General features: G+C 44.0%; 1 protein-coding gene across 2 annotated transcripts in view; it reads right to left on the bottom strand.

The window, feature by feature from the left end:
- Positions 1-11,886, bottom strand: part of CSNK2A2 (casein kinase 2 alpha 2) — a 28,080-nt gene extending 16,194 nt beyond the window's left edge. The window contains exons 1-2 of one of the 2 annotated variants that reach the window (XM_083751385.1): positions 11,331-11,886; positions 3,340-3,451 (exon numbers count right to left, since the gene is read on the bottom strand). In XM_083751385.1, the coding sequence (XP_083607511.1) occupies positions 3,340-3,451; positions 11,331-11,434 (216 nt within the window). In that variant the 5' untranslated portion in view covers positions 11,435-11,886. The remainder of the gene's footprint in view (positions 1-3,339; positions 3,452-11,330) is intronic. The other variant, XM_083751384.1, reaches the window with a different exon arrangement.
- Positions 11,887-12,306: the final 420 nt, after the last annotated feature.

Raw genomic sequence — 12,306 nt, 5'->3', positions numbered from 1 at the left:
ATCGGTGCAAAATTACTTCCTGCTTATGTCTAGAGAACTTTTTGTGTTGCAGGTAAGAGAAAAGAGGGTTGACTATCAGCTCCTTTGGAGTCTGCTGACAGCCAAAGCTGTATATTCTGTACTTATAATATTAATTATGTAACATCAAAATTCTTATTTTATTATGAACCTGGAAAATTAGGCAAGTATATTGAAGTGTATACATTTAGTATGATTTCTTATCCTGCTAGCCCTGGAAGGGAAAAAAATAGGCAAGTAACTGAAATTCTTGAAGTCACCACTTTTTTGATATGCTTACTATTATCAGCCTGGTAAACAAGCCAACCAATTTTCTTGCCTGCTGGGGGCTGGCATAGGAGGGTCAGTAAGATCTGCAAACCTTTCCTAGGACTGGAGAAGGGGTCTTCTTCTTCCAGAAGCCTACTCACTTGCCTGGACCCAATTCCATGCACCCTATGGCTTACAAGGCCAGTGATTAAAAGCAAAGCTGTGCTACATACATGTTATTTTTTAGTATCAGTTTTCCAGTCTCGCATGGGACACTATAAAGAACCACCCTCCCGTCTGCTGATAGCACTTGCTACATTGCCTCTGAACGTTTAGCAATCACGGTGGATAGAGGAGGTTTCTGCAAGAAAACTAGGGTCAAGCAGGTGGCAGCAGTTTTGAGCTGGTGGCAGGAGTGGCTTAAAAGGGCTGAGAGAAGTTGAAATACCATTCCTGTTTGTAGACACCAGTTACATTGTACACTTATGATCAATGCCTGCAAAGTTAACTAATAAACGTTATCGTCATCATGTAACCAAAGTCTTAAACTCTTCCCTGAAAGAAGCATACCAGCAAATCTTGGGGATCCAGGAAACCCTATAAGCCTCGTGAGCAGGATGAAAATAGAGGCCAGTTAAGTGCATAACAGTATGCATTTGCTGTGCCCAAGAAGAAAAGCAATGAGCAGGCTCAGGGATTAACAAGTATAAGAAGTGTTGGGCCCCTGCAAACAGGAATTTAGGGCTCCAGAAGGTGACAACACCAGGGCTAGCACACAGTGTTTCCCTCTCCTTCAAATTCAAATCCAGAGGTTTCATACAAAAAAGACAAAAACAAGTAAAGACACTCATTGGTATTTTGTCACCATCAACCACCAATTTTCAGGAGAGGGATGGAGGCACAACCTGAAGATAAGCAAGTATATTTGCATCTAGGATCTCTTTTGAAGCAGTTTTCTGCTGAGACCACCTCTTCAATACTACAGTACTGCCTTGTGTAACAATTAGCGGCATCTCAAAACTTAAAAATGTTAGGAAACATTAAGATCCTCGAGTTGCCTTTACATTGTATTTTTCTTAATTGCTCAAAATGCTTCATGTCGGTATCCAAAATCCTTGCAACTACCTAAGATCAGAGATAACACTGGACTACATACAGAACAGAGAGGGGCTGAGAGCAGGAGTTTGCCTCATGACTAAGGTGACATTTGCAACCAGGCACTTCCTTGCTCAGTTCATTCTCTTAATCATTACGTTTGGCATAAGCTAATCATTACGTTTAGCATAAGCTGTACCTCACTTGTTAAACATACGGCCAGTCACCTGATAGCTGCGAAGTCTTCCACAAGAACTAAGGCTAAGTCTTACCCATCCCTTAAACTGGACAGTAGTGCCAATCCATTCCAATCTTGCAATTTCTAGGGAAGCCAACATTTCCCTACCATTATCAGGTCAAATCAAGTGGGAAAGAAGCAACAAGCTTTTGATGCAGGACACAGGATCATGCAGAAGAGAAAGGGATGACGTCAAGACTGGATGGTACCAGAGTCACACAGGGCAATCTTAGTTTGGAGGATTCTTTCAGGGCATACTTTGACAGTCCCTCCCACTTTCGGTCTCTAGGGGGCATTCTGGGCTCTGGTGAACAGGACAGCAGAAAGTTGTCAGCAAGAAAGAGGTGATGTGCCCACAGGAAGTTTGTCATGGGTTCCACAGGAATTACTTAGCAAGCATTTCCTTGCACTTCCTGTTTCCATTACTAAAGCAATGCTTTTCAACCAGGAGTACTTCACAGTCCATCAAGTTGCAGACGTACTGTCAGCTATGCTGGCTGGGGCAAATGGGAGTTGTAGTCCAAAAGATCTGAAGGACACCAGGTTAGTGAAGGCAGTCTTGAGGTGCGGGAGCAGAGACTTAATGTGTGTCTACCTCCTACATCTACCCTTTAAACAATTCTCACAAATGCTGCACTAGAACACACAATGTTGGAACACCACAGAGAGAAAAACTGACCACCCAAAGAAGCAATCTGCTCAGACCGAGTTGAAAAAAATCACATCCTTGGACTTCTTTCCACACATTTCTTTATTTTCAGTATGGTAGCACTGTGCCAATGCCAACCCAGATTCACCTAATGCAAACCACTGAAGCCACAATAAGTAGCCTATAAGCCACCACTGATGTGTGATGAATACTCCTGGAAAGCCTTACACTGAGGCTCACCATTTCAACTGTTGAAAGGATAACTGGGAGAAGTTTAAAGAGGATGCTGGGCCAACAGCAATGATCACAGATGCTAGTTATGACCACAAGTCTAAATAAATAAGAGGAAATCTAAATAAATAAAAGTCTAAGCTGTCATCTTCATAGATAAGCCTTGATAATGTGGACATGAATTTTAAACATGCCAGTCATGAGAATTCACTCCCCCCCCCCAAAGGTAATGTCAACCTTGGCAATATATTTACTGGGTCACCTTTGATAAAATGCTTTTACAGCAGAAGGCAAATGATGAGCAATGCTAAACATGAAAATCCCACATCCTCATTTTAAGCGAGGCTAAGTGTGCTTTGGTGTATTGCTACTAACGGCAACATCCAAGTTAGTCTTTCCAAAATCCACCTGCCTGATCACCTCCACCACAGTTCCAGCTAAGTCAAATGCTCATCATTGAGATGTTAATCAAAGGATGCTCCAGTAGCCTTTGCATTACAGTGAACAGGCCTTAACATCTGTCCTGCCAAGTAAAATTTGCCAGATGTTAATTCCTGTGTCCACCGTGTGCAGTGCTATTTGAACACATAGAAACATGCTGTTCCTTCACAAAATGGTCCCAACGGCAATGCTACCTTTTAAAAACAGATGAGGAGAGTGATAACTAAATACCACTACCAGACACAAAGTTAAGAATGCAGCACCTCAACATCCACTCCAGATATGAATATGCAATATGATATGATCTAAGCAAGGGGCTTAGATCGAGAACAGCCCATTACAGTGTTAGGGAAGATTTGTTGCCACAGCATTGCTCCCACCTCAGAAAACCATTCATATTCATCCAACAAAAACTCACCTTAAGAATTTTCACAACCACTCGTTCGTTGTTGGTGATGTTTATAGCCTCAAAGACTTCACTATATTTTCCCCGGCCGAGTTTCCGAACCAGTTGATAATCGTCTTGATTACTGCAGACAGTGAAGAGGAAAACAACTGAAAAGTGACTAGGCTGAAATGCTCTCCTGACCCCTCTGCTCCTAATACCCTGAAACTGAAGAATGAGGAGCAGGGCACATATTAACGTGCAGACCTTTCAAACTACTGAACAGGAACTATCCCACTTCTGAACACTCTTGATCTCCATGGCTTGCTACTGATGGTTATGAGGATGCTTAAACTTCAGCATTTCATAATTCCACAGATCCAAGGGAAGGAGGAATGGTGCCTGCAACCTCTAAAAGTCCTCAATACTCATTATTCACCTGCCATCATCAGAAAAAATATATGCCACCCACAGCAAGAGACCTCTTTCTCTGGAATGATAATCCTAATTTTTGTTACAGAATTGATGGAACTGTTCAGAACTAACAACTTCCAAGTCCAAAGTGAGAAAGACAGTTCCCACAATCCTCTTTGACAGACAACTTCTCTTTCCCTCGAACATCCTGACAATGAGGCTGGTATCAGCTGCGGGGGAAGAAACCCTCCTCCACCGTTTCACAGGCAGAGATTATACTATTAGCTTTTAGACAGCCCAAGAGAGCATACACCTGAGAGTTTCCAGCTTGGACCCTTTAGTGTTGTTTCATCATCTTCCCTGTATATCAGGGAGTGCTTAAAGCATATGAGTTGACTAGTGTGCTGAGTTATCCTGAGGACACATTAAGCTACATGTGCCAGATCAGTCGTATATTTACGAACTCCCACATACCCAATATCATGCTGACAATTTTACTCTAATTAGCCAGAAATGAACACCTCACCCCCCCTTCCAATTCTAGCAAAGCGACCTTGAGTGTATATTAGCATTACCACTTGGCACATACGCATGCATTAAAAGGGGAAATCCAAAATTATTAGCATTCTTCCTAGGTATTTACCAGATTATAAAGTTAACACACATTACTGAAAGGTTATTGAAAGGCAGTCCAAACCCGCCCTACTGGTTCCTGTATGACACAACCCAGTTGTCATCTAATTCCTTCTCACCCACTCCAGTTTGTCTGGCATGCCAACCCACTACATAACACTCTTGAAAGTTATAGTAATTCATTTCATCTTTATCACATTAATCAAAAGAACCCAAATTTATTACCAAACCAATTATATCTGTCCTTCTACTCATCCACACTTAAAATTATAGCTTTGGGTTGGAAGGGTGGGAGGGAAGGCTTTTAGGCTTTTCAGCAAAACTACAAGGGCAAACTAAAATCTATAACATATTAAGAGGTCAGGTCTGCCACTCAAGACTAGAGCACACATTCATCTATTGGCTACCCCTTTGACTGCGGTCAATTATTCCAAGAATGAACGCCACTTATTTCATAACGGTGTTATTTGTTAGCAAGGAGTGACTAGCAGCTCCATGAAAGTGAGGGACAAACCTTTTCTCACAGGCCCCATGCTACAGCTACAGGTTTCTCTGAACAGAAACTTAAGTAGCCATCAGTGGCAAAAACCACAACCTAGCAAGCAGAGTACTGGATGAAGACCAGGAAGACCATGATTCAAGTCCTCTCATAGTGATGAGGTTCATTAGATCATGTTAAAACAGTCACACTCAGCCTAACCTACCCTTCAGGAACTGATAAGAGAGGCAGCAACACTGAACTTAATCTTAAGTGCTGCCCAGGAGGACCTGGAGGGAGATATAAGTGTTCTTGAACCAACTGGCCACAGTGCTATCAAATTCAATATAACTGGGCAATTACCAAGGAAGTCCAACACAGTCCATTTGACTTCAGAAGAGGAAACCTCTAATAAAAAAGGAAGTTAAAAGAGAAAGTCAGGAGGGTCAAACCTCTGCAAAATGCTTGGGTCCCACCCTGCAACCACAATAGCAGAAGCTAAGCGGTGAAGGTACCATCACAGCCAAGAGGATGTCGGCATGATTAATGAGTTGGGTCAAGAAAGCTATTCTAGGAAAGACTTCTTTCAATAAATGGAAGTCTTGTCCAAACAAAAGGGGGGGAAGGAGAACTCAAACCTTAGCAGAAGACATGCCAACAACGTTAAGAGATACGAAGAAAGAATTTGAGGACACAACATAAAACACAGAGCGGTCAGAGAAATTTGTTTATCTCCTTTAAGGAGCGACGTGAAACCATCTCGCAGACAGATGGAAGTTGTCTGGAAAGTCAAGGTGTTGGGACAATTTACCTTGCTAACAATAACTACAGAAATATTTAAATATATTAGAAACAGAAAACTGGCTAAAGGCATTTGGACCTTTGGATAACAAGGGACTCAGAGGTGTGGAAAAGGAGGAAAAGGAGAAGGCAGAGAAGTTGTATGGGTTCTTTGCATCTGTCTCTGCAGTGGAATACATGGGGCAAATCCTGTGCCTAGAGAAACGTACTCAAGGAGTTTGAGGAACTGAGGCAAATAGTGATGACAAGAGTTCTTGGCTTTGTTGACAAGTTTCAGGTAGGTCGCCTTGTTCAGCCAAGTATGATTTTATTTAGAAGAAGCACTGAACTTACTTGGCTTTTTTGTCTCTTCCTTACGCCCTTTAAACTTTTTTCTTTTTTGCTGTCCCACTAGTATTAGTTGTTGATATCTTTAAAGTGTTCTATTTTTTGTATAGTTCTTTTTCAGGGTGTTTTCTTTTGTCCTAATGTCCTTTTAATATGCACTGTACATGTTATATGAATAAATATTAACAAAAAATGGACAAATCAATCATTCCAGATAACAGCCGCCCAAGGTGGTACGAAAGCACTGACCTTCCAACAAAAATATTTAACTTGTCTCTAACATCAGCCTTCATACCAGGACTGGAAAGTGGCCAATGTAACACCACTTTTTTAAGAAAAAGAAAAGGGTCCAGGTGACATCAGGGAAATTATAGGCTGACTTGGTTGGTGTCTATTCCAGGAAAACTGGCAAGAAGCATTGCCAAGCATCTAGAAAAAATTAGTATTGCTAAAGTTGAATCAGCATGGTTTCTGCAGGGTTTGGTCCTATCTCATTAACATTTTAGCGTTATTTGAGAGTGTCACCTGCCATATACGGTAGATATGAGTGAGCCAGTCAACACTGTGTTCCTCACCAAATTATGTGATAAAAGAACAGGTAACGGGGTTAAGGGACAGCAAGCCAAGAGAAAGAATAAAGGTATAGTTCTTCCAATAGAGAGGCAGAAAGTGGAGTCCTCCAAGGATATAGGACCTAGGCGAAACTTTTTAACTTGTTTATAAATGACGTGGAGCTAGGGGTGAACTGTGCAGCAGCCAAGTTTGCTAAGCAGCCGAGATGTGAAGGCCTGGTGGAGGGACTGAGAAAATTCAGGAAAAGTGTAGGGTTTTCCAACACCATTTTATTTTTCTCCCACCCCCCCATAAAAAATAAAAAAGATTATGAAATATTTTCCTTTACAATGCTGAATAAAATGTTTAAGACAAAGTCTTCACATATCTACTCCCTCAAAATGGTTTCTAAAAATTATGTAACAGAAAGACCTGTATGTGATACCATGTACTGTATCAGATCATTGTAATTTGTATGTACAGGTAACTTACATGTGAGGGTTTGTCTATCCATGCATCAGTTAAAGCTGGGAACCACCCAGCTTTGGGAAGGGTGTGTGAGGGGTCTGGCAGCATCTCAGAGTGCTGCCTTCCCAAAGCCCAGTAAGTGTTTGCCCAGCTTTGGGAAGGAGGCGGCAGGGCTCTGATAGGGTCCTAGAGTCCTCCTGTGTCCTTCTCAAAGTCCAGTAAGGCGGAAGGGTTCTAGGACACTGTCAGAGCCATTGCTCCTCTTTTGCGAAGGTTTTGGGATTTTTTTTGCCACCCAATTGATTCTAGTGAAAATCTATTGGATTCATGATTTAAAGTCAGAAATGTAAGTGATGACAGCACTGCTTCTGCATTTGACTGGATTACAAACAAGCAACAAACATGTTGGAAATGCACCTTTAAATGTTGCAGAATACAGAACATATTCAGGTGTTCAGACCTCAAATGCAGTCTGTAATTCTGCCAAACTAATCCCTCTTGCAACATAGTGGCAAGCCTCTGACCCCTCATGCTTCTTACCTACGTCAGATTCCTTCAACCTCTACAGTGTATAAAAGAAACTGATCTATGTTTGGAAATACTTACACCAAATCAAGAAATAAACTGATATATCAAATAGATCAGCTTGTTTCAATTTGGGGAAAACTTGAGCAGTCCATGATAAATGTAACAAATATGTCTATAATGCCTAACAAAGGTTTGGCGAAAGAAGGAGAAAGAAAGTAACAAATATGAAGACCCAGAACTTGGTAGTGATAGCTCAGAAATAAAGACTTATTAAATTTCATGTAGAATTGACTGGCCAGCTAAACCAGATGAGGGTAGCCGATGGGTCACAACCCTTGGTGAGTTAAGGACTTCCCTGCCTGTAAAGACAGGCTCCAGTTGATTGAAAGAATCCAACAGTCAAGAAGGTAGTTCCTGCACATGCTGTGTAGAGGGAAGTAAATGGCAGATGAGGCTCATCAAGCTGAGAAGGTAGCTCATCTAGGAGAAAGAAAACTCTGATCCTAAACCTCTGCTGCCTTGCCTGATATCTTCGGGAGAAATTTTTTTAGTAAACCCTACACAAATCAGGAGTGGAGTCCCTAAGACAGCTGGATGGCACCTCTAAGTTTCCTTCTGGGAACTTCTGCAGTCAAACTGGTGCCAAATGTATTGCTCAGCTTTCCTTTGGACCACTTCAGTGAGGCCAAGGGGAGGGGGCACGTGTCTTGTCATCTGGGCAGCATGGGACCCCCATACACATTGCCCAGGCTTATGTCCCGGGAAGGTCACTTCAGGGGTTTGACTTCACCCCTGGAGGCGCACTCCATTGTCTCTCCAGACAGACAGATGCCAACAGTTCACAGACTCTTGGGTCCCTCATTTTCTCAGCTCTTCTTATGGAAATGAGTGCTTTTTGTTGAATTTCATACTGGAGGACTGGAGGAGACACAATAATTTTCAGAATACCTAATTCCTTTTTTGCTTTACTATAATGTTGACTGTTTCTTCTGTTTTTATTATTTTTTGCTGGCTCCTCATAAACTGGTAAAACCAAAGAGATGCCAAAAAAAATTCTTACGGTTCAGCACCTTGTAGCTCCATTTCTAACTAAGATTTTAGAAAGTAAATTGAACCTATAATTATTGTCTGAATAAAGTGCATTTTAATATACAAAAACATGGTAATTTTATAGTAAGCAAGGTTATATATAATATAGTTTATGTTACAAAAGTTACAAAATGACTTTTGAACTGTAAAGTATGCTTTTAAAATGGATTGCATATTTCACCCCAAATCCCCCCCCCATACTCCAACATTGTTTTTTCTATGGATTCACAATTTCTGGAAAGTTCACATCTTTAGCATTATTATCATTATCATCATTATTATCATCATCATCTATACCACCCTTCATCTGAGGATCACAGAATGGTTTACAATATTAAAACCAAAAAATAAATAATACAGTAAAAAACAAAAAACAAAAACCTGACCCCATAACAAATACTAATGGGGTCTGAACTGGTGCTGGATGACCAGGAATGAGATCATGGTATAGCATTGGACACCTCAGTGTGTTCCTAGCCCACAGAAGCTGTGAAAAAAGTGAACTTAATATGAGAGATAATTATGCATGGGATTTAAGCAAAACAGTCAATAATATCATAATGTCATTATACAAATCTTTGGTGCCACCATCTTTAGAACATTACAGTTCTGGCCACCTTGCCGCCAAAAAAGGATATTGTGGAACTGGAAAAACTTCAGAAAAAGCAAGTATGACTCCTCTATGAGGCATCTTAGTTCAGAAAAAAAGGCAAAAAGAGGTGTAATAAATCATACATGGTCTAGACTAGAGAAAGTGGATAGGGTGAAGGCTTTTTCTCTTCTCTCATCATACTAAAAAAACAGAGGTCATCCAATGAAGCTAAATATTGGTAGACTCAAGACAGCCAAAAGGTGGTACTTCTTCATACAACACATAGAACTAAGAAATTTGCTCCCAAAGATATAGCAATGGCCACCAACTTGGATGGCTTTAAAAGGGTATTAGACAAATTCATGGAGGATAAGGCTTTCAATGCATCTGAATACCACTTGCTGGGAATCTCAAGTGGGGAAAGTGCTGTTGCGCTCTGGTTTCCACAAGCATCAGAGTGACTACTGTGAGAAGAGAATGCTTGACTAGATGGGTCTTTGAGCTCTTCTTACATTCTTACAATTGTTGAGAGGATCGGGGGCAGGGGAAAACCATGTAAGCTGTTCCTGATCTCATTAGGGTGAAGAGTGAAATTAATATGTAATAAAATAATTCATTTAATAAATTTATTATTGTTTCACAATAAATGTTATCCAAATTAGTTTTTGTGATTATGCTCATAAAACTTTACAAAGTAACCGGTTAACCAAATGCCCAACCCTACTTTTGCTTATTCATTTTTGAAAGGACAGAGGAACCAGCACAGCACATGTGCACATGCACACACGCCTAACACCACTACGTAAGAGCACAGCTTTGTGCCTGTTAATCAGGAATAACTAGCAACTCCTAAGCCCTACTTCTGAATCATGATGACACTTGTTAGAATCTCATTTTCACCCATAAAAATGCAATGAAGATGGGAAGCAATCACTTTACCCTTAGTACAGAAGGGTGTTCAGAGTAGCTGAGTTGGAACTTGTGTGTGCATCTCAAACCTGTGAGGGCCTAGAGTAGCCTTTCCCAACTATGTAGTTTTCTAGACATTTTGAAGTACTGCCACTTCAAGGCAACTTGCTTACTGAGCTTTTGATCCTGATTTCCTTGCAAAAAGTTTCTGGGATGGTTATATGATGTCTGTTATTTATTGAGCACTCATTCAGATCTGTTTGTGGGACACATATGATGCCACAGTAAGCAACTGTTATCCTACACTTTCCAGGGCATTTCCCATCACTTCCTCTACCCTACCACAAAATGTGGGGCTTCTGTAGGGAGGGGGGAAGAAGAGCCCAAGAGCACTAGCCCACTTTCATTGCACAATCAAAGTTTGCAGTATTAAGAGTAAATCCCAAAAGCAACAACCTAGACCCGACAAGCAACTTCTATCATCGCTACTAGTCATACTACTAACTAGGGCTGGTGGGAACTGTAATCCAAAATGTCTGGAGGGCACTAGGTTGCAGAATGCTACTTGAACCCAGGGGCGGGAAACCTGTGGCCAATTCTTGTCTGTCATTACTGACTACTGGCCAAGCAGGCTGCTGAGATTTGGAGTCCAAGAACAACCTGGACTCTACACTGCAGGATCTCCATTACTGATTTCATATTTTATCATTCTTTAATCCCTCTTAATCAACACCGTTACAGATCCCAGCCACTTTCTGATCCCATCTTTCCCAGCCCCTTCTTCGGCACGAGGGACGGCGCGCAAAGCAAGGCTGCAAATGATGGGCTGTCGGGCGGGTGCGCTAAACCCTGCACATGGGGAGCGACAGAGCGCAGTACGCGGAAAGCAGGCCCGGGAAGAAGCAAAGCAGGGCCTTTAAAGGGACGCCAGGCGGCCGAGCCCACTTCCAGCTGCGCTTTCCTCTGCCTCCAAGGCGCCCTGGACACGCAGACTCGCCTTCGAGACGGGCCCTCCGGCTCTGCCCACCAGGCGGACGTCGAGGCGCCCCGAGGACCATGTGGGGAAAGGGCGGCCCTCGCGCGGGGCCACAGACTGCCTAGCTGCGCCTCAAGCAGGCAGGAAGCCGGGAGGCCATGGCTGGCCGGCGAGGCCTCGGCGCCGAATAGCTCCATAGCGAGCGAGAGACCCCCAGCCCGCCCGCCCGCCGGTCTCTTTCCCGCCTCCGGCCTTACCCCCAGGTGGGGACGTGCGCCTCGTAGTCCCAGTACTCGCGACTCCTCAAGCTGTTGACTTCGGCGTAGACGCGGGACCGGCTCCCGGCGGCCGGGCCGGGCATGGCGGGGGCGGGCGGCGACCGGCAGCGGGCGGCGGCGGCGGCGAGGAGGGGCCGGGAGACGAGGCAAGGCGGCGGCTGCGGCGGGGCGGAGTAGTAGCGGTAGCCCCAACACCGGCGGTGCTGGCGGCGGCCCAGCAGCAGCAGCACCAGCGGGGCGGTCACGGGGAAGAGCGGCGCCAGGCCGGCCGGTACGCGGGCGGCACTCCCTGGCTTCCTTCGGAGCGCCGCCGCAGCGGACCCGGAAAGGGCGGCGGCGGCGGCGGCGGCCTTGGCCTCCTCGGCGGCGCCGGCGACGCGCCCACCAGCCCGGCTCCGCGCGCGGAGAGAGTCCCTCGCACGGGCCGGCTCGCGTCCGGCGCAACAGCGGCCCCCTGCGGCGAGGAGGAGGAGGAGGTGACTCTGCCAAAGGGAAGCCGAGCCGCTGTCGCGTCGGCTGTGACTCCGCCTCCTATTCGCTGTGAGAGGGACGGGCTGTGACGTGAGGCGCCGCGAGCACGTGCGTGCCTCTGGTCCGCAGATTTACGCGAGTAGACAAACCATTGCGCAAGACTTTCGGGTTCCTTTGACACTTTGTTTCCGAGCGGAGTGTTGAGAAGAGCACCTGCTAATAGAAAAGAGGAGCGGAGCACGTGGCTTTTTGTTTTTAAAGAAAATGTGGCAGGAAAGGAGCTCAAGTGCTCTTTTGATAACATGGAGGCTTTCCCCCTTTAATAATGTGGAGATTTTTCTTTCATCCCCCTCATTTTGAAATAGTCATGTAACATAATACAAAATGCTCTAAATTGTTATTGAACCCTTTTTGGGAGAGCTGGTGGGGATTACTGAGGTGATCTCCTGAAAGTTAGCGAGAACTTTGAAAACGGCGCTGTTCA

This window comes from Podarcis gaigeae (genome assembly GCF_964106915.1).
Source record: "Podarcis gaigeae genome assembly, chromosome: 8".
Taxonomy (NCBI): Eukaryota; Metazoa; Chordata; class Lepidosauria; order Squamata; family Lacertidae; genus Podarcis; species Podarcis gaigeae.
This window is presented reverse-complemented; position numbering and strand designations above follow the sequence as displayed.